The 21,945-nt window shown below is 41.4% G+C and overlaps 2 protein-coding genes across 2 annotated transcripts in view; one reads left to right on the forward strand and one right to left on the reverse strand.

The window, feature by feature from the left end:
• The window catches only part of CDC20B (cell division cycle 20B), a gene marked incomplete at both ends in the record, with an annotated part of 39,941 nt that extends 25,075 nt beyond the window's left edge, over positions 1–14,866 (reverse strand). The window contains 2 exons of the mRNA XM_084305136.1: positions 14,513–14,584; positions 14,804–14,866. Of these exons, the coding sequence (XP_084161262.1) occupies positions 14,513–14,584; positions 14,804–14,866 (135 nt within the window). The remainder of the gene's footprint in view (positions 1–14,512; positions 14,585–14,803) is intronic.
• On the forward strand, positions 5,281–8,841 carry GPX8 (glutathione peroxidase 8 (putative); the record flags this gene model as incomplete). Its single annotated transcript, XM_084305046.1, has 3 exons — positions 5,281–5,487; positions 6,091–6,352; positions 8,193–8,841. The coding sequence occupies 3 exons, from the start codon at positions 5,281–5,283 to the stop codon at positions 8,354–8,356; spliced, it is 633 nt and encodes a 210-aa protein (XP_084161172.1). The 3' UTR covers positions 8,357–8,841.
• Positions 14,867–21,945: the final 7,079 nt, after the last annotated feature.

Consider the following 21,945-nt stretch of genomic DNA (forward strand, 5'->3'; position numbering starts at 1 on the left):
CACTTTTAGGGTCAGTTTGTATCAGTGCCAAGCTTAACATATTTATTAGTTGTTTTTCTCCTATTCTTAATTCCATTTTCCCTTTTTCAAAGACAATTTCTGCTCCTACTTGCTCTAATAAATCTCTACCTAAGAGTGCCCATGAGGAGCTAGGCATATATAAAAATCTGTGTATGCCCCATTGTTTCCCTAACTTGTACTTCAAAGGTTCACAAAAATAAGCCTTTTCGGTTACACCTTGTCCTGGTTTCAGTTAGAACAGAGTTAATTTTCTTCCTAGTAGCTGGTAGAATGCTATGTTTTGGCTTAGGATGAGAAGAGTGCTGATAACACCCCGATGTTTTAATTGTCGCAGAGCAGTGCTTATACCAAGCCAAGGACGTCTCAGCTTCTTGCTCTGTCCTGCCAACAGGCAGGCCGGGGGTGCAGTAAGAGCTGGGAGGGGACAGACCCAGGACAGGTGACCCAAACTAGCCAAAGGGGTATTCCATACCATCTGATGTCAGGCTAAACAATACATAGGGGTGGCTAGCCGGGGGGAGGGGGCCGGACTGCTCGGGGTTAGGCTGGGCATCGGTCAGCAGGTGGTGAGCAATTGCATTGTGCATCACTTGTTTGTACACATTATTAGTAGTGGTACTATTATCATCATTGTATTATTATTATTATTATTATTATTATTTTGTCTTATTAAACTGTCTTTATCTCAACTCACGGGCTTCACTTTCCATTTCTCTCCCCCGTCCCAGAGAGGGAGGGGGAGGGTGAGCGAACAGCTGCGTGGTGTTTAGCTGCCGGCCGGGTTAAACCACGACACATCTTTTACCCTAACATAATAATTCTGTGAAGGCATTAATGCTTGATTTAGAACTGAATACGTTGCCCCATATCAATAAGAAATTTCACTTCCATTCCTCCCCTAGCTTCATTATAACCAGTGGAGGATCCGCTAGGGTAGATTCCCCAGGTCCCCGTTATTCCTGTTGAAATCAGGGGTCGATTACCCTAGGAAAAGGCTAGTCAATTTGTCCTCCGAAGCCAGGTCCAAACCGTTTTGTTTTATTTATTTATTTATTTATTTATTTTCATTACATTTCAGAGTTGGTCCAAAAATTCCATAGGGGTTTCTTTTAGACCTTGTTGGAAGCATATTCTCAATTCCCAATTCATCCAGGTTTTAGTATTTACTTAACCGTTCATAATTTTCAGGATGATTCGGGTCTTAGTGGGGGTCGGTCAGGGGAATGCAATTGTCCACAGTTCCCTGAGCGGTCCCATCGGCAATCTGAGCTCGCACATGAACTCAGGTTGTTTTAAGAGTTAACTGTTTTTCTGTTTCTGTGACAACTCTCTCAGACCCATTGTGGTCCCTTTGCCCTAAAGGGCTAACACCCATGATTTTAAGATCTCTGCCTCGGGCAGAGGCAGAACTATTAACATTCCTACATCCTCTTTCCCTGCTCATTCAACTTCAAACACCTTTAACACTTTCAACAACCCTTTTAACACTTCCTTTATCTTTCTCCAGCCTGTACTTCTCTAATGCCATCATCAAAGGCTCAGTCAGGGGCCAACTTAATTCCGTACCTTTTCCCACCAAGATGCTGAAACATCAGTATACAACATTTCATCCTGTTCTGCTTCTCAAAAAAACAACATTAACTGTAGCAAAATATTATAGTTTAAAGTTCCATTTAGGGGCCACTTTTCTCTACATTCCAGCTTATAAAGCGGCCACCACTGATTACGATATTTTATCAATGTTTTCCTGTTCACACTTCCACCGGCAGATCCTCCAATATCCTTCCAGTGACTTAAAACACAACCTAACACACTTTTCTTTAAAATTTCACTGCTTGTTTGCCCCCCCATTTTCCAGTTTACACTTTCAGAATACACATGTTACTTGCAAAAGCGTATCACAAAACGTATCACTCACAAAAATACGGGCACGCATTATCTTTCAGTAGCGATGTCACAAAACTATTACTATTACCAGGAATATTGCCAAAATCACAATAACAATAGTCAGAGTCAAATTCCACATGCGATAAGTCAGAAAACCGAACTGTGTAACACCGTAACGATATCTTTCTTATAACAATGCCACGAACCTACTATTACCACCAGGAAAATAGCCAAAATCGCAGTAACAATAACCAGAGTTAAATACCATACTCCATGAGTCAGAAAACCGAAATAGACAACACAATTCCAGATGGACCTTAAAGCGAGCTCTTTCCTTAAGGTCCCCAAATATACTTATGGTGCTTACCACAAAGTATATACCAAACACTGCCTCGCAGAAGATCACCTTCTGACTTACAGACAGTTCCAGATACAGATAGACCCCAAGGTCCCCAGATATACTTGTGGTACTAACCACAAAGTATATACCAAATACTGTCCTGCAGAAGTCACCTTCCGACTTACTGGACAGTCCCAGATGACCGGTCTACCAGAAAACCAAACCAGAATAAAGAATATACTCACTTACAATGATGGGGTCCTTGTCTGCCTCCGCAGTGATCCGGTGAGTCGAGGAGTCCCTCCGGGAAATCCCGGGGGTACCCTAGGGAGTCCTGTTCCCAGCGGGTCCTGCGGTCCGGCAGAGAGGTTGTCCCATCTGGGATGCCAGATTGATTCAAAGATCGAAGCCGAAATTCCTTTAAGTGGTATATTCTTTATTGCAGCGCTGGATGCACGGGGGATCTCTCCACCTATCGTGCATACCCAAAGCAAAAAGCAGTCTTGAATTTATACAATCAATCTATCAATATTCTACAAGCACCTACACATATGCATTACCTATCCCCGCCTTCCCTCGCTTCTCATGCTAATTAGCCTTTTGGCACCTTGCGCCTGCGTAGAGCCTTCCAAGAATTGTGGGCAGGGGTCTTTGGGACGTGGGCAGGGGTCTCTGGGAGGAAGACCCCGAGTCTTCCTCACAGTGTACTTTTCACCTTTGGTCAGGAATCTGCTGAATTGGCATGTTTCTTAATTGCGAGAGCTGGTTGTTGCCAATTCTTCCGTTTGTTGTATCTTTATAGTGAATTCCAATGTCCAGTTTTGAGATTTATAGTCCTTACGTTTGTTTCTCTGTCCGTCTGCCGCTTCCTTATCATGAGTTTCAGTGTCTTGTTTCGAGATATACAGTCCATGTCTGGGGATTGTCCTTGCCTCCCCAATGCCTCCCCAATACCTCCTTAATCACTGGAACCAGGCTGGTTTTCAGATCTTTTCCCGAAGAAGGATTTAGCACATTTCTGATTTCTGAATCTTCTCATCACCAGCATGACACGCTCATGGTGTTATATTTAATGTTACACTTAATTTATTTAGCCATACTAAATTAAGATCAAATGACAGATTTACATTTCTTACTTTTAAATCCATACGTAAAAGGCAATTCTTAAACAAGAGGGTCAGAGAAACTGAATAATACCGAATACAAGACTGCTTTTCAGTTTAAAGGCAATGTATTAGGGCAACATGTGAAAGTATCAACAATAGTAAGGAAGCACTGCTAGTGTAATAGGCTTCAGAATCATTGTTGGACACTTCTGTGAATATTTATAGTATATTTTGTTATTTTTTCATTATTTCTGACATAATGTTCTGTGCAAATTACAAGCTATCAAGATGTAACTTGAACTCTAGCATCCTGCATGGATTTTCTGAAATCAAACACACTCAGACTTGCTTTTGAAGTCAGCATTAGCAATCTGTGCTTGCTTTCTGACTACAGCTTTTTTCCTTTCATCAGACAAGTCTGCACCTTTTCCGTCCCCTCTACTTTAACTCTGAGGGCTCACTGCCCGGCAGACATCAAGCCTCACATAACCCCTAGGTCAGAAGACACATCCATATAAATACTGAAATTTCATAGTATATCACAAGCATCTCTCTGTATAGAACTGTATGAAACACTTTATAAAGTCTTGTTAAAATAAATGAACATGGACCTTGGCTATTTAGAGAACGTCGTAGAAACTGATGAACGTACCATTATGGTATTGTACAAATCAAAGGTAGTTGAGGTGATATCTAAGCCCACAAAAACCAACAGACACCCAAATTCCAGGTTTCACCTTTGCAAAGTCCTGTTCTATTTTCATCCCTAAAAAGGTACCCTCTGATTGAAGGAAAAAAAAATAAAAAAGGAGTGAAAAGAAAAACAAGAGGCTAAGGCTAGTTCAGACTGGGAGCAAAAGAATGTTAGACAAGCAACAAGGATGTTAGACAAGCAACAAGCAGCAAAGATGGAGATAGCTTAGAAAAGCCCAAGGACAGAAATACTAAGAGAAAAAAAAATGAAAATGAAAGCTGACAGAAAGGCAATAGCAAATGGACAGAAAGAGAGAAAGAAAACCTAAACAAGACATGAACAAAGAAAGAGAAAATTTTGTTTTTTCCACGATTTGTCACCACTACATGTCAATGTACCTTCAGAGACTGACAGCAAGAAGCAAACACCTTTAAAACAGAAAACAATTAAAGGCAGACAGACAAGTCACCAGAGGTGCATGGCTTTTAAGTTGAGAGTGTCTTTCACAATTGCCTCGGCAAAACATCATTGGAGCTGCATGGCCAAGGTCTGAGACTCAGGTAACTCATTTTGCCCTTTTGCATACCTTGCATCTTCTTATCTCCCCATAGCTAGCAGCCAGGTAGGCAGTAGCAGTACAAAAGCAACCTATTTTCCATCATGTTTTGTGTCCCCCCAATTAAATATATATATGTGTGTGTATGTATGTATGTATTTGTGATTTTCTTCCCTTTTGCTAACCTATAAAGAAGGTTTTCTCTCTGCTCATGTGCTGCAAAACAGTTTTACAAAGCTGCCTGTGTCACACAGCATCTCATGCAAACAGGCTTCTTCAATACTGCTCTCCTTGCTAAGGTCAGGGGCACCTGATGGGCCAAGGAGATGTGCTAGAGCTGCATTACAGACACATAAACGAGGCCCCAGGCAGTTCTCAGGACAGTGTACAGGCGAACACCGCAGTTACTCCACACAGCTCAGCCAAACAGAGCAATCTGCATCGCTAGGTGAAGCAGCACACTGTTCATTCAGTTCTTTTTTCCTAGCAGGAGGCATTTCCCTCCTCTACCGAGCGCCCTGGAGCCCAGCAGAGGCACTGTGAAGTGAAACATCTGCTTCGGCAACAGGGACAAAACGAGCAGCGTGTCCTTTTTAGTCTGAGTTGCAAGTTTCGAGTTTCAGCTCCTCCTTCGCATTCCGGGCCTGCCCTGGCTTCTCTCCCAAGTGTTTCGAAAATGGAGCCTCTCACAACTACTTACCCTCTGAAATATTCAGTGCCCAAAGCCAGGGTCTTTGTCGTTTTTCTGTCGATGGTTTTGTGTACTGCAGTTCTCTGCATACTGCAACTCAGATTTTTTAAACCTAAAACCAAAGATTTTTATTCTTTCGAAGTCAAGGATTCACGAGGAAGGATCGTTTCATTGGAGAAGTACAGAGGGAAAGTAAGTTACAACTTCATTTTATCTTTTTCTTGAATCTTTACTGAAAAACTGACATCCATTGGTAAGAAAACAAAAAGGTTGATTGTGGGAATTTACAGCAGAGATTTGTCCTAACTTCCTGTTATGTAAACAGTAAGCTACAGATAATATTATTTTTTTTTAGTCCTGCTTCCAGAATTAACTATTAGAGCTAATAAATGAAGAAAGAATTACTATAAATCAGTATGATATAAGAATGGAATTTGTGCATTTTAATCTTAGTTAAGAATGATGACATGTTGCATTGAATTTTAGACACTGATCTGAGAAATACCATTTTAATGCCTGCTCTAAATATCTGTTGTTGTTTTGTTTTTACATGCTTATATTTAAACAAAGCTGACAGTTTAAGTTTATCCATTTATAGGATGTTTAAAGAAGGATGTCTCAAAGTAAATACCTCCAGCAGCTATCACTCTTATCAGCTTAATGAAATTATGACCAGAGAGTCTAGCTCTCAGGTAGGAATAGTGTGGTAGTGCGCTTTGTCACGTTAAGATTTAATTGAAATCTCTGTGCCATCTCAGGGTTCTTCCTCAATGTTCTGACTTTATTTCTTCAAAGGCAACTTTGGTTGTAAACGTGGCGAGTTACTGCCAGAACACAGACAAAAACTACATCGCCCTGCAAGAGCTACACAGGGAGTTTGGTCCCTCCCACTTCACTGTGCTGGCCTTTCCCTGCAACCAGTTCGGAGAATCAGAGCCCAGCTCAAGCCAGGAAATAGAGGCTTTTGCCAAAGGAAACTATGGAGTAACTTTCCCTGTTTTCCACAAAATCAAGATCCTGGGATCAGAAGCAGAGCCCGCGTTTAAATTTCTAATAGGTAACTATTTTCTTTGGTATATTGAGCTGCCTCTAACCACAGTATTCACCCTCCAGTCCTGTAGGAGTTTGTTTGACAGGCCAGGTCTGAGCACACATCATAGCCTACGGAGAGAAACAGGCACTATGCACACATTTTGCACACATTTGTCTCATTTTAATGTGGATATTGAGGAATACAAAGGTTAGAAGACCCCGAAAGCATCTGTTTCTCCCCACTGAGGATAAAAACAGCTTACTGTGACCAGCCCAGCTAGAAACATCCAATCTGATGGATGTGTAAACCAGAGTGCAAAGACCCCACCTACAAAATTCTGCTTCAGATTATATGACATCTGTTGGAAAACAACTTTTCTTACAGAGAAAAATGTAACTATGGGTGTCTTAATATTACTGGAAGATACAACATAAATGCATACAGATGAGAAGATTCCTTTTTTAGCAAAGAGCAACCAAGAGCATACAGTAGGATATATAACCACTAATTTGCATTAATTTATCTTGTGACCTTAGGGCCCAACTTGTAAAATGGGCTTGCACTGTTGGGAAGCCCTGTTAGAGTAAACATTTACTGAGCCTCATACTCTCATAAGCAAAATGAAATTCTACTTAGCTGACCAAGAAGCTCACAAACCTAAATCTGACTTAAAAAGCCTTCCTGAATTTGCCTCCCTGAATTGAAAGCCTCCCCTGAGCTTTGGCCAGGTATTTGATCCATACTAAACACCAATATTATGAAAGAAAGGATACTTAGGACATAACCATCCTCTATAACATATTTTTAACTAGAAAATGGGGTAGGAGAAGGCCCGAACTTTTATTCCACTTCCCTGCCCCAGACAGGATCACAAGTACCTAACCAATATTATAGGTGCTTCTCCAAACTATTACAGTAGTCCTGTAAAAAACTCCAGAACATCCCAGCCTGTTGCAGTTCTTCACAATCCCTTGTCAGAAAACTCTTTCAACATCTAAATGAAACGTCTCACACCACTTACGCCTATTGCTTCTTGCTGTATTCTCTGTGATACCTTTTATGTTCTTGAAAATGATTATCATGGCCCTCCTCACTTACGAGCCTTTTAAGTGGTCGGCATTATCACTGCCACTGTGTTTCCTCCCACCTCCTCTTAGGCACGTCACCGAAGACGTCAGGTAAAGCCTCATCACCCTGAGTTGCCCTGATGTCCAGGGGAATTTCTGAATGCATTCTGGAGGTGCTTCTCAGTTCATTATAGAAGAGACTAGGGCAAGAAGGTATCAGAGTTGGGTGGGATGAATCCAGGCCTCAGACTCAGATTCTAACTCAAGTGCAGTCAGCGTCAGGCTTTAATACCTACACAGAAACAGGACTGTTACATCCACACATTCAGTTCTTACTTGATACGCTGTTTGCACAAAGGGAGAAGGATCCTCTAGTACTTAAGTATTTTGACATAAGGTCTTTCTTTTCCCGAGTTCCTTTGCTTCATAAGAAATTCCTGTGCATCTTCAATTAAACAAGCAACTGTTTCCTTAATTTGGTTGTCTAGACATTCAGAGGGTTGAACATCTCCATGCTACATCCCCTTCTCACTGTGACTGCTAGCTAGCATTTTTCCAGCACTGTCAGTCTGGTGCAAAAAGAATTCACTGGCAGTGAATACAATGCCAGGGCCTTCACACAACTACTTGTTGCTTTCACAGCAGCAGGGCATTTTGCCATTAAGACCGTGTCCAAACTTCTAGGAAAGAACAAGGTAGGATTGCTTCGAAATAAATAGCTGAAGAATCACTGCAGGATAATGAAACAACTAGAAGAGTAAGGGAGTCACTAAAATGATCCAATACCATTCTTACAGATTCTTCAAAGAAAGAGCCTCGGTGGAATTTCTGGAAGTACTTGGTCAGTCCTGAGGGTAAAGTTGTGAAATTCTGGAGACCTGAAGAGCCCATAGAAAGTATCAAGCCAGAAGTAGCATCATTAATCAGGCAAATCATCATGAAAAAAAGAGAAGACCTTTGAAAAAGCCATTCACTCCATGAATCCATTCAACAATGGATCAAAGCAATCCAACAGCACGGTTGTACAGCCTTACCACATTCCTGAGAAATGCTGCTAGAAGTTAAACCATCAGGTGATTTTTTTTTTTTTTTCTCTTTAGTGTTAGTATTTTCAGCTACACTATGTCAATTAATGTCGGGTTGGCTCCTGCAACAGCCTTGAGAGCAAGCCACTGAGGTCAATGAGGATGGCAAGATACTCGGTACTTTGCAGGCATGGACGTTCAATTTGCATAATGTTTCTGAATGTTTATTTACATTTGCTAACAGCTAATGTCAATTTTCACCAGCAGGAAGATAGCTAAAAGGAAGAGGATTGGTGATAAATTACTCAGTATTTGCACAGAAGACATTTTGTTTCCTATCTACCAGTGACAAATTGGTTTTGAGACAAATGCAAGTGACCATACTAGCTTTACAATATTGACAGAGGAAAATTAATGAACTGTGGAGCTTTCAATTAAGTTGTAAAAACCTGTACATAGAAAGTAATATTATTAAAAGAAAAAGAAAACAAAAAAAAATGCAAAACTGTTTCCTTGCCCACTTTCTGTGTTTTGATTCAGCATGCTTTTCACCCTTACAGCAACACCTTTAACCTCTTTAGCCTTCTCCGTACATAGGCAGTGCAGTACAATGCCTTGACTGTGCGCACATGTCCTGCTGGATTTCCTGTCTTCTGACCTGGATGAAGGCAGGGCTTGTGTGCATAAACATGGCAGCTTACAGCAGGAGCCAAAGGGCAACAAAAATCAGCAGCATGGCTCTCTAACAAACATCCTCAAGCACAGCTTTCTGAGGCTATCCAATACAATGCTCCCGAGCCACCTAATGAACAAAGTCTTCAGGTAGAGACATTTGAAGGGGACAAAGGGTCTTGCCTCAAGCCTTGCTCTTCTCACCTTGCAGTTTCCCCTCTCCAGCATGTAACTGCAATGCCATTCCCAGTTCTATTCCAGTGTTCTAGTTCAAACTGATATTCTGATTGATCTGTCTGATGAAGGGAGAAAATAAATTGGAATGAAGACCCTATGCCAGCTGTCTGAAAGGAGAGCTGAGAGGACAGGAACAAGAGAAATCAGTATCTCCTATATGAAAGTGAACAGGCAGAATTAGTGCTGCTCTGTAAGACTAGCAGTGACTGAAAATAATTGAATTTGTAAAAAAAAAGAAAAACACTTTTGCCTGAGAAAACACTAATTGAATTTCTTACTGCTTGGTCAGAATCTGATATATCTATCTCTATAGAAGTGTGAGTATAGGTACCATTCTATGTAGGTACCTGAATCTGAATTCTATTCTATTCTATTCTATTCTATTCTATGTAGTCCTGAATCTGAACAGAGTTTAATTTTTTCAAGGCTTACTGTTTAATTAGTGTTCCTCCAAAAACTCACTATGTTTGTATTAATTGTTCTTCATGAGACATGCCAACTATTCCAATGCAACATTTAAGGCAGATCACTGGTAAACTAAACACTTCCTTCTTAAAGTTATTCCAAGGTAAAAACAAATCATCTTTAACTGTCAAATTTGCACAGACTTAGAAAGGAGAATAAATAAAAAGAAAATTAGAGCACTGTTATACAAGCACACATTTATCTATGCTCAAAAGTCAGCACAATAATAGATGTATGCATGTTTGTGCCCACTTATAGTTTAAATTGGATACTGCATATAAAATATATGTACTAAACTGAAATCACTATGAACAGATTAAAACCTATTTATTGGACTTTTCAATAATCCCAGCAACTTCAGCTAAAACTGCCTTTACGGTTACCAGAATTCAGTCCACAAATGTTAAAGTTTCTTCAATTCCACTTAAGCATTAACTATTGTAGCCTTGATCCTAATGATTCCTTTATTTCTTTCCCTCACTCTTTAGGTCTCCTCTTTTTCTCCAACAAATACCATTAACCAGCTCCTATTTCCAAAAGTTTACCCAGGAATGCAAATATTCTAAATCTACTTCAGTCACTGGACATGTCCCTGTTAATGCAAGCATTATCAGAAAATATTTGTTTGCTGAGCCCATACATCAATGTTCCAGTAAATAAGAGCAATATAAAGGAACTGTGAAGTCATACGATGACTTCCAAAACAAAATTTATGTCAGACCAGAACCCCTTTTTCTCATGCTCCTGTCTGTGACAAAAGATGATGATGTTACTTGTACTCCCTATGGAGAGCAGTCTACAGACCATGTTATCACCTGACCTGTCTCAGTCATGGTGAAGCCAAAAAAATGCCAAGTGTGCAAACAATTACACAGACAGATTCTGAACTCTGGCTCTGGGCAACATATTTACATGGATGTTGCTCCTGTCATTCTGAAATCCCACGTGAATGACCTGTAGCTCTAGCAGCTTGATTTCTCCATTTAAAAAGCAAAAATAAATGCTATTTCCACATCTGAGCATGTCCCTAGAGCACAATCACTAAGGAAGAAGGGCCCTGCAGAAGTACATCATGTCAGTCCTTGTTACAGCAATACATTTCTTACTGCTGTCTGTGGCTCTAGTTTGGTTCTACTAGTGTGGAATTGACAAACTTCTCAGCACCTATGATTCATGAGAAATTCCTTTCCCTAACCCCCTTTGCTCATTTTAAACTATTTTTTGATCAAAGTAAGCAAGTTTCAGAGAAACAAACGTGCTGCTTTTCTGCCAGCTCCTATTTAAGTCAACTCAGCCTAAGCTGAAGCCACACACCTCTCCTGCAGAAGGACCTGCAGCTGCTAAGAAAAAGCCAAGAGTTTCCAAATCGCTTCTGTGGTTCCACTGCCTGCTTCTTGACAGTGCCCTGAGTGCTCCAAAGGCCTTAGCCTTTGTTTGTAAGGCTCTGTTTAACCTTAGGATCATATTTAGTGGTGGAAGAAAACATACTCACAAGGGGCCCAAACCTGAAACTTTTACTGAAGTTACTGAATTTACATAAATTAGTAATCTCTTTAGAAACCAATTGGATTAGCTCCATAATTGTGTAAAATATACTTAAATATATTTTTATAGATGCACACAGTTTGTGTAACCTAGCACACCTTCTTTCAGTCAGGGGAACTAGTCTAGCACAGGGCCCCACACCAGCTAAGGATGCGATGAGGTATTCATAGCAACAGTCTTAATATTCTTGTCTCAACAGTGATGCAGTGATGTGCTGATGTGGCAGTGTAGTTAGTTGCTGGTGTATGGGGAGCAGCTAACTAACAACACACTGCCTAATCACCACACACAGCACTAGGACCAACCTAATTCTGGAGAGCTTCACAACGTTGTTCCCATTTCTCTTCCTAGAAGGCCTTCATTTAGACGGTTTGCAAGGCACATTACTTGCTTTGTTTGAGTGCTCCTGTAACAAAGAGTTTCTTTTGCATTCCATAAAGAGAAAGTGCAGAGATGAAGACAGAGGTAAGGTTCTGATGCCTGCGGCAGTATGTTTGATAGAAGCTTACAGTGTAATATGAATGAAAAGGATCCATTTCCTTCCAGCCTGTAACCTGCCAAAGAATAATATATGTCCTATTCAAACTCTATTGTCTCCTGGTGAGAATATGTGCAGTTTTTTAGGGCATCCATGTTCACAAATTAAGCCATTAAGCAAGGGGAGAAAAAAAAGCTTTAAAAATTACTTCTGTTTTATAGAATGGAAAGGTAATTATTGTTCAGTTATAGCCTTCAGGCAGTTAGTGAAATGTGATTTTAAGCCTTTCCAACTTCTAATTACTCAATGCAAAAAAAAATCATTTAATTAAATTTAAAAATTAAATAAATAACGTTTTTAATTGTTCTTTTAAGAAAACTTCCAGAGAAATTTAAGTGGTTTGATTTTTTTTTTCAAACCTGAAATAATTATTGAATTAAGTACCTGCCTGTTTCAAGCATTTATAAACTTCCTACTACCTTGGTATATAAAAGCAGACACACAAAAAAAAAATCGAAACCAACCAAAAATTCTCTCAATTCTTTGGATAAGGGGAATACAACATACAACTATAATACTGAAAATGAGCCTGACAGTCAAAAAACAGTAATAATCAAATGGACCCAAAAGTTTCCATATACAAAACTAGCAGCTCTCCAGTTTGATGCTAAAAGTATGTGTATCAGGATAGCAACTGCATGTTAGCTGATGTCAGAATTTCAACCAGCTAACATACACTGCCATCCCGTCACACACAGGTGCACCACCTCTCTTACTGGAAATTAGATTCAACATCAACAGCGATGGACTGGCCCTGCAGCTGGTGACAGTGCAGTAGTGACTGCTACACTCAAATACAGCAGCCACCGAACAACACACTGCCTACAAGCCACAGAGTTCATGCAGACTGAGATTCCTCCTGAAATGCACGTACCTGGAGACATCTACCTAAATTCAGCTTTGTGTACCTGTTTCAAGTTTCATGTTTCATATACATATAAATACACACGTATGCATGTTCAAGCAGTAAATACTTACATGCAATGGATGACACAGATAAGTTTCCGATTCAGTAAGACTTGAATTAAATTAATTGTACAAAACCCACATGGAATGTGAGAAGTATCAGACTCCAGACTACCAAAAAGGAATGGGAAATTGTTGTAAACAATTTCTTGCCTTGCCTTGTACCAGCACCAGTGTAGTATGTTGTCTCCACAAGTAAATTAGTATCATACATACTTACTCCAGTCCTTTTCTTCCTTAAGCATCCATATTGGTCATTGTGGGAGCCCAGGCCTGGGACTAGATGAGCCAGGAGTTTAACTCAGTGTAGTTGATTTTCTTATTTTGAAATACGAATCATTACTGATTACTTCATAGCACAAATTGACTTCAGGTGATGAGGCTCACTGTACCTCCCTTTACAGAAAGATGCATAAGGACTCTAAGATTCAAGCTCATGGATTTAGGCTGGATGGAGGTAAAATTTTACCTACAACATCCATTTTGAAAGAAAGCCCTTTGAAGTCATGCTGAAGTCAGTCACTGAGTTAAATGTCTTGGATCAAAGCAAATTAGTACCAAAAATTAATATCAAATTTGAAGACTTCTCTTTGTTCTTAAAAGCAAGGCTTAGGTCACTGAAAATAAATCTCACCAACCCTGCATTCTCAATACAAAACAAAAGACTAAGACATTCACTTGTCGGAATGCTGCTGTTAGCAGCTTCAGAGTAGTGTTGGCTAATTGCTTTCTGGTTTGTCCCACAGCAAGAGGAGGCCACCTCTGAGTTTTCCCCGATGCTTGTGAATGCAACAATATGGAGTGCAGCTAGCAGCTGTTCACACCTCTGAGACAACAGCCAGCTAACAGGCACTGCCAGACTGCTACAATCTGCTGTTTTGGCCATTGGCTTCCCCTCAGCCCCCAGTCAAACCTTCTTCTCCTCGAGCCCAGACATTGCTCATTATAACAACACAGCTTTTCCCGTGGGGTCACTTACAGAACATTTTTATTTTGGAGTGCCATTCTCAGCATGCTGGCGGCAAAATTTATTTTGCTGTCATATCTAAGGGTGCACTGCTTATCTCCTGCTTCGTCACTTCCAATACGGTCATTTCCTTTTACACCTTCACCCAGTCCATCACTTTATGCATTCCATTCTCACTAGGTTTTGTGATATTTGTCAAATCCATAAGGTGCAAGCTGCCTGTTATTTTGCATTTTGCTTACTGTCAAGCATACTGTTGGTGAATATCATGTTAGGTAAACTATGTACCTACCGTATACATGAGTTCCGTGTGGTCCTTCTTATCTTTACCACGCTCTAAATGTGGACAAGTCAGCTTGAAGTGCCAGTAAAGACAACACAGTAAATCTGCAGAATCTCTTCAATCAAATCAAGCAGTGCTTGCTTTTAAACAGCAAGCAGTCCCCCTAGTGCCAAGAGAGAATGCCACGTGTTTCTGAATCCTTCCCTCAACAGATGTCACCATCATAACCTGTGTCTTTCAAACATTTCAGATCTTGAAGTTAAGAAAGCGTGGTAAGGATTAACAGGAAAGGAAAATATATCATTCCTTTTCTCAAAATCGCTGATTTTCCACAGCCTCCTCCTCCTTTCCCTCCCTCCACAATCATAAAGAGCAACACCAGCGCAACACAGACAGCGAAGGTCTGTGCCTGCCCTTACCTCAGTCACCTGCTGCAGGCTTTGCTCTCTGCTCCGCTTCAGGTCTTTTCCGAGCGTCCCCATCACCTTCTCCTTCAAAGGAACAGAGGCACAACGCTTAACACAGACACCTAACTCAGCAGGGCCGCAGTTCCCTCACCCCGCATCGCCTGTGGCCAAGCCCGGCCACTTGTGAGGCTTCACCACCCACGGAAGGGGCTGGTGGTGGCCACCCACCAGCTCCTTGGACATGACCGCCCCAGGCCACCAGCAGCCCCCCATGTCCCTACAGGGCACCCAGAACACAGTTACCCATAGCAAATCCTCATCCGTCCTCATCCTCCTCGCAGCAGATTTCTCTAATTTCCACTCCATCTCTGCCGGGCCCGCCTGAACCCGCCAGCTGGTGGCTGACACACAGGATGGGGGACAGCAGCGGTGTGGGGAAGGCACGCCGGGTGGCAACTTGTGGGCACCGAAACTTGTGGGGACGGCGACTTGTGGGCTCGGCGACTTGTGGGCACAACGACCTGCCTCCAAGCCTTAGGCCAGCCGTCCGGCAGTCTGGTCCTCCCCTCCATTTAAGCACAGGCCGGCGTCCCTCCCTGTCCCTCCCCCCCCGCCCTGCGCTGCCCGCCGGCGGGACGCGGCGCTCCCGGGCTGAGCGGCGGCGCCAAGGAGCGGCGGCGGCGGCGGGGAGAAGCGGGGCAGGGGCGGGAGGGCGGCCGCCACCCCGGGACGGGACCCGCTTAGGGCCCGCGGGGGGCTGAGGTTTTGTGGTGTGGCTCCCCAAAGCCGAAGCTGAGCGGAGGCTGAAGGGGCTGTAACGTGAAATCAGTTTGCTGTAATGTCAGAGGTAGAAATCAGCGAGAAGCCGCGCAGGAGCGTGTTCTCCCAGCAGGTGAGTTGCTGACTCACTTGTTTTACAGTCACCCCTAGTCACTTAGTCACTCGTTTCACCCCCAACTACAGATTTGGTGGGAAAGATGTCAAAAGTGTTTGCTGGAAGACAGGTTTAGTTAAATCCAAAGAAACAGGAGCAGGAGAAACAAAACAAAACACGAGTTACCACTATGTATACGTTCCATATGTTACTCAAAATAAGTTCAGAACAGTACTTTTTCAGCCTTTGTAACATGTATGTATGAAATTTTGGAGTTACGCCACTTGAGTTTTCACAACTGAGAACCACACAGCATGTAAAAGAGCCCGTTTTCCCCCATTCTAGTTTTTGTGTCTTAGAATCAATGTTAGAGTATGAAGTGCGATGCCAGTTACAGAAATGTGGCCAGTTTCCTTCTCTTATGATTTCACTCTTTTCCCCCGGGAGAAGAGCAATTTTTCTGACTTCCCAGTTGGGAACATCCTGTTTGACAAAAGAGCTCTCCTGCAAAATTCTGCTCCTGTAAAGTCCCGTTTTCCCAGTCAATTCAATTCCTATAGCTGCCCATGTAACACCTGGAAAAAATACAAGCAGGATACAAGCATCATACAAGCAGGATAATGGAGGGGAAAAATTTTATTAATACCTTAGTTGTAGGCAAAACTTAAATATCAGAGGTAGAGCTATTATGCCAAATCAATGTGAAACGTTCAAAAGTATCATTTTATTATCTCACTGTTTATTGGTAAGGACAGAGCTAAGGACACCCGGGCTACAAAGTGGCTGAGTCACTCAAGATCATTTTAATGCTTGCTGTGAAACAAACAATACACACAGCACTGCAGGACTTCCATCACAAAGGCTTGTTTGCAATGCTTCAGGTGTTCGTTTAACTGAACATGAACTCTTCCTACAAGAGTAACGTTCAACAAACATTGCCAGAGAGTGTTCCTCTGCACAGCCACTGCCTAACAGCAGCTGCTGGCATGCACTGCAAAACCACCTCCTTTTAATACACAGTGAATCAGCAAAACTCAAACGAAGTATATCAAACAGTTACCTATTAGACCAGTGTCTGGGCCTCTGGTGAAGCTTTTGCTTAGTGAAACTTACTGAGAAGCTTCTTTCAGATGAGCAAATCTGTAGCAATGCAATTTTACATGGGACTAATTTGTCTCACAGTGCAAGGAGAGGGTTTGCAGTCTGAGAACTATATGGTTGCAAACTGGAATAAAAGCCAGAAGTCTTTCAAAATCAACAAGCTTTTGTTTCAGCAAAGTAGAATTAGGATTAATCAAACTTCAGCGGAGAGAATGTTAAAAAATATTTCACAACCTTTATCCAAAATAATTATTATAAAGCAGTTTTCCAGTTGTCATAGTCAAGTCCAATATGTTCCTAATTTTATTAAAAAGTGAGAGCTTTAACCTGATGGGAAGGTGTGTAGTTCAGTTTTCTAGAAACAGAAGTCCCTTGTTGAATATGATTCTGTTAACCCCACTTGCTGATGCTTTCAGTATGCTTTGTCCTGTGGAAGCAACTCTAAGTTCTGTTGAGAGCCTGTTTGTGTTCATCCCCTGCACACAGACCTGGTGAATGAATCATGGACCAACACACACATAGGCCTTAGTCATTTTTTCTGTGCGTCATCTTCGTTACACCAGGCCTGAATTTACTCATCTTGTAGCTCGAACTCTTCTCCTTGCAGCTTGAGAAAAATAAATGAGTTGCAGACGAAGGGCAGTGCACAAACTATTCCCAGCGACTGGGTGACACCTGGTAACTTGTTAGGACTCTTGATGATAATGTGGCTGCTACCTGAGAATCCAAGAGGGAAGAGGTGAGATTAGCAGAGGAAGGCATTAAAGAATAAGTAATGTGACCCACTGCAACTGATTTTACAAGCAGCGATTCCTGCCCGTCAACCTTCAACTCATGCATACAGATACTGTGAACAAATTTTAAGAAAAGATTTGGAGGTTTTTCTACAAAAGCTTCTGAACACTGATTAATAAGTGGAAAACACACCAAGATATTCTGTATTTGCCAATAGCTTTAAAATAACTAAGTCCTGAAATAAGTGGATAGTAGAAGAAAATCCAAACATAAGCAGCAGTGCTGTAGTGTGGCACATTCACACCTGCAATTGTGAATTGCTTTGTGTTTGTTAAAATTGATGTATTGGAATGTTGGGTAGGTTTTGTAACATGAAGGATATCCTTAAAACTCACTTCTTCACCTCAAGTGCCTGCCATTTAGGAAATGACGTGATAGGTGAGAGCTCTGTTGTCACGTAGGGACTTGACCTGAATTTTAAAAAATACAGTTTTGTTTTCAGACAGCTGTTCATAGCTGAGCATATAGCTTCTGAAGTGTTTCCAGCACTTCACTAAAGTTTCTTCAAAGTGAAATAGAAATATAGAATCATTAGGGTTAAAAAAGACCTCCAGGATCATCTGTTTCAACCATCCCCCTACCACCAATGTCACCACTAAACCATGTCCCTAAGCACCACGTCCAACCTTTCCTTGAACACCCCCAGGAACGGTGACTCCACCACCTCCCTGGGCAACCCGTCCCAACGCCTGACTGCTCTTTCTGAGCAGAAATGTCTCCTCATTTCCAACCTAAATACCCCCTAGCACAGCTTGAGGCCATTCCCTCTAGTCCTATCACTAGTTACCTGTGAGAAGAGGCCGACCCCCAGCTCCCCACACCTTCCTTTCAGGGAGCTGTAGAGAGCAATGAGGTCTCCCCTGAGCCTCCTTTTCTCCAGACCAAACACCCCCAGTGCCCTCAGCTGCTCCTCACAGGACTTGTGTTTCAGGCCCCTCACCAGCTTCATAGCCCTTCTCTGGACACGCTTCAGGGCCTCGATGTCGTTCTTTTAGCAAGGGACCCAAAACTGAACACAGCACTCGAGGTACAGCCTCACCAGAGCAAAGTACGGGGGGACGATCACCTCCCTGGTTGTGGAAAGGTCATCATGATTAAATATCTTCATTTAATATCATCATCATGCAGACTCATTTTAGGCTCCACATTGTGGAACATAGGCAGACAATTGCTAAGTTATTTCACTTACATACTGGAAATGTAGATTTCCAGTGTGTAAGTGAAATAACTTAGCAATTAATTAATTAATTAAGCAATTAATTAATTAATTAATTAATAACTTAGCATACTGGAAATGTAGATTTCCAGTGCTCAGTTTTGCAGTTCATTGTAAAAGCATTCCCTTCACAAACTGTGTAATTTGTCTCTGATGGCAGTAGATGGTGCTAATATGTTGCACTTTGTACATCCTTGAAAGAAAGGATCATCAAATCACCATCTCAATCACATATTAATTTATGTTTTTTTTCTCATCTTCTTATCCTTGAGGTGTCTGCATTCTAATTTGTCATCAGTATCAGCAGACTCAGAATTTACTGAGGTAAAATACCAGTTTACAGTTTGATGGTGAGATGTGGACATCAACAGCAAGCTTCACATGGTTCTCAGAGAATTAAGCAGTGGCTGAAACAAGACTTCAGGAAAAGTTGGATTCCTCACACACAGACTGCTGACCAAGCAGTGGAAGTTCAGGTATGTGGTAGTGAGGGTGCTCTTTGCTAAATGCTTGCTGACAAGAAGTGATGCTAGCCTATGCTGAGCTCTGACAACTAGAAAGATCACAAGAAGTCATAGAAAATTGTCTTAAAGCAACTGAATCACAGAATATCCTGAGGTGGAAGGAACCCACAAGGATCACTGAGTCCAACTTCTGGCTCCACACAGGACCACACAAACATCAGACCTTTTGTCTGAGAGCATTGTCCAAATGCTTCTTCAACTCTGAAAAGGAGGCCCCAGCTTTGTCTGGATCTCACAGAGCAGAGGTCTTGAGATATGGACATTTCTTATTTTTTCTTCCTATATTTATTCACTGTTCTCTCTAGTGTTCAGCCAGTGTCCCAGAAAGATCCCAGTCTTGTTGCCTGCTCAGTTATTTCAGTGCTGAGATACCTGTGAGTGGATTAGAGGAACGGTTCTTACAGTGGTGCAGAGCAAACTCTAAAGACTGGCAGTAGTCATAGACAGTGGTTTCCATTTGCAAAAGGCACCTTTGACCTTCAGGTGTTTCTGACGGTTGTGGTAAGGAGAGAAAGGGTGAGGAAGTAAGGAAGTCAGGAAAGGGAAGGGATTTGCTTCAGTTCACATGGCCATTCTCTTCCCATCATTTCACACTTCATGAGCAATCATTGTTTAGGTTCCAGTATGAAACGTTGTTGACTAGGCAACTGGAATATTCTGGCAGTGAACTCACAGCTTTGTTTTAGTGTACAAATCATGGGTTATTAAGATGTCCTTGAGAGTACAAGGATGACAAAAGTTCCTGTTTCTTTGCTGGGGCTTACCTTAAGCCATGCACTTAACACCTCAGTCTGAGAGGTTGCTCATCAGACACTTCCTTTCACTTACCTTCGCCAGCACAGTGAAAGTGGATGGGAACATATGGAGAGTGAGCTCTGGAAATGACTGTCCACTGTGCCACCTCAGTTGACCCTTAACACCTCAGACACTGAGGAAAATTTCTTCTCCTATGCAGACAAGCAAGAAAACAAATAGAGCTATTCCTTATATGCTGCAAGTGTGCTGCATTTTCTGGATGTCCTGACATGAGAATGATGGAGCACCATCTTTACATTCTTCTGTCCTTTGTGCGTTTGTACCACATCTTCCCATTACTTAAACTTCTGTTATTTCCAGTGTTAAATTCAGTGGTAAACACTAGCCTACTTGACAAGTGTGCATAAGTAGACTAAAGATCTCTTTATTTCAAGGAGGAATTTGTGTCAGCTCTTAAGGGTTCTCATTGGTATAAAAACAAGAAAACAAGCGTACCAAGTGATAACTGCTGGGAGGGAGGCATTTTAATAAACTGTTTGACTTCTAATGCAACATCCCGTTGACTTCTAGGATTGTTGCTTTTAATGTCACCTTTACCTTTCTTAAAACAATACATTTAACAATCAGTTCTTCAGTGTCAGAATATAGTAATTTCTTCTCTCTGTTCAGCTGGCAGATCAAGAGCTTTCTTTCTAGGTCATCCTTCTCTGTGCCTTCCTGATAAGTTTCTCTCTTCAGTGTACACCCACTTTTTCTGTTTCTATGCACATTAAGAATCCGTTTTGGCAAGGCACTGCTACAAAGACTGTCTAAGGTAGGGCTCCCAGCACGGCAGAATCCCGCGCTTGCCCTGCGGGCTGCGCACAGCATACTGCAGTTTGTTTGCCTTGGCTGCACGCCAGCCCAACTACTGAACCTCTGGGTCTGTTGCCAGCTGCCAGCTGTGTGTCTAAATGGTATTTCGACCTGGAATCCAGACATTCTGGATTAACAAACTGCCAAAATGCTGCCAAGACACAGTTCTTTCCAAAGCTTCTCTAGCAACTTCTGTTGGTAGCACAGGACCTAGTCCATTACTGGTACCAAACCCCTGTAAGTCACAACAAAATTACATTAGGTAAAAGCTAATTATGTGTTTGAATAATTATGGATTGCAATATCTCTGAGGCTTGAGGAACTTGTAGATAATTCTTCTCAGGTTATCTTCTGAGACAGGGCAAGGATTCTAATATCATTTCCTGTGTAAGGGCAATTAAATATACACACTTAAAAATGACTATCATCTCTCTTTGCAAACATGTTTCAATTAAATCATTGCTGAGAGCTTCAGCTCCAACACCTGTGAATATCTGGCTACTTTTTTTTTTTTCAATCTCTTTTATTATGATGACTCAATTTACAAAGATCAAACTGAGGAATAGAAAGCCAGAGGTCAAAGTGATTTATTAATAATTGGCAACTTTAACATCAGTTTTGAAAGGGTGTGCTTACTCCCATTTGTGCCCTTGTTACCACTAGCTTATTCGTGTGTGCTCATCTGATTTTCAGTAACATATGGGATATTGCTCTCTTATAACTTTTTGAAAGCATGGTTATTGAAGGAACATGGAAACCTGTATGGTCACATCTCATTTTCTAGTGCAGGGATGCATATGGAGAAAAAAAGTGCTGATTACTGTCATTGTCAAACATTTTAAACTAAACTGATAAAAAAATAATATTAATCTTCAGGGAAGTGTATTTACAAGCCTTTAAAAAGATCTTTGTTTTGAAACATGGGCATTTACTGTTTATATTCAGTGAAGGTTAATGTACTACCATTGTGAAACGGAGATGAGTGGTGAGCTTCTATTCCATGATGGACAGCTGTACCCTCTAAGGAACTGTCTGAGGACTCACTAGATTGGATCAGAAACTCAAAACTGACTGTGCATTACAAATGAGCTGTGAAGAAAACAGTTCCATGAAAGTGAGATAAGTTAATTGAAGCAATTCTCCATCCAAAACTGAATTTATTTTGTTAACTATTTTGTTAAATATTCCTGAAATTCTGTCACACCTCTATGCCACTTCACATGGAGAAAAGTCTCCAGTTTCCATTCAAGAAAACAGTATTCAGGGCATTCAGACAGCCTATATTTTAAGCAAAGTTTTAAATTACAATATATTTCACTGTTTC

Source organism: Netta rufina, assembly GCF_964035555.1.
Source record: "Netta rufina genome assembly, chromosome: Z".
In the NCBI taxonomy this organism is placed as follows: domain Eukaryota; kingdom Metazoa; phylum Chordata; class Aves; order Anseriformes; family Anatidae; genus Netta; species Netta rufina.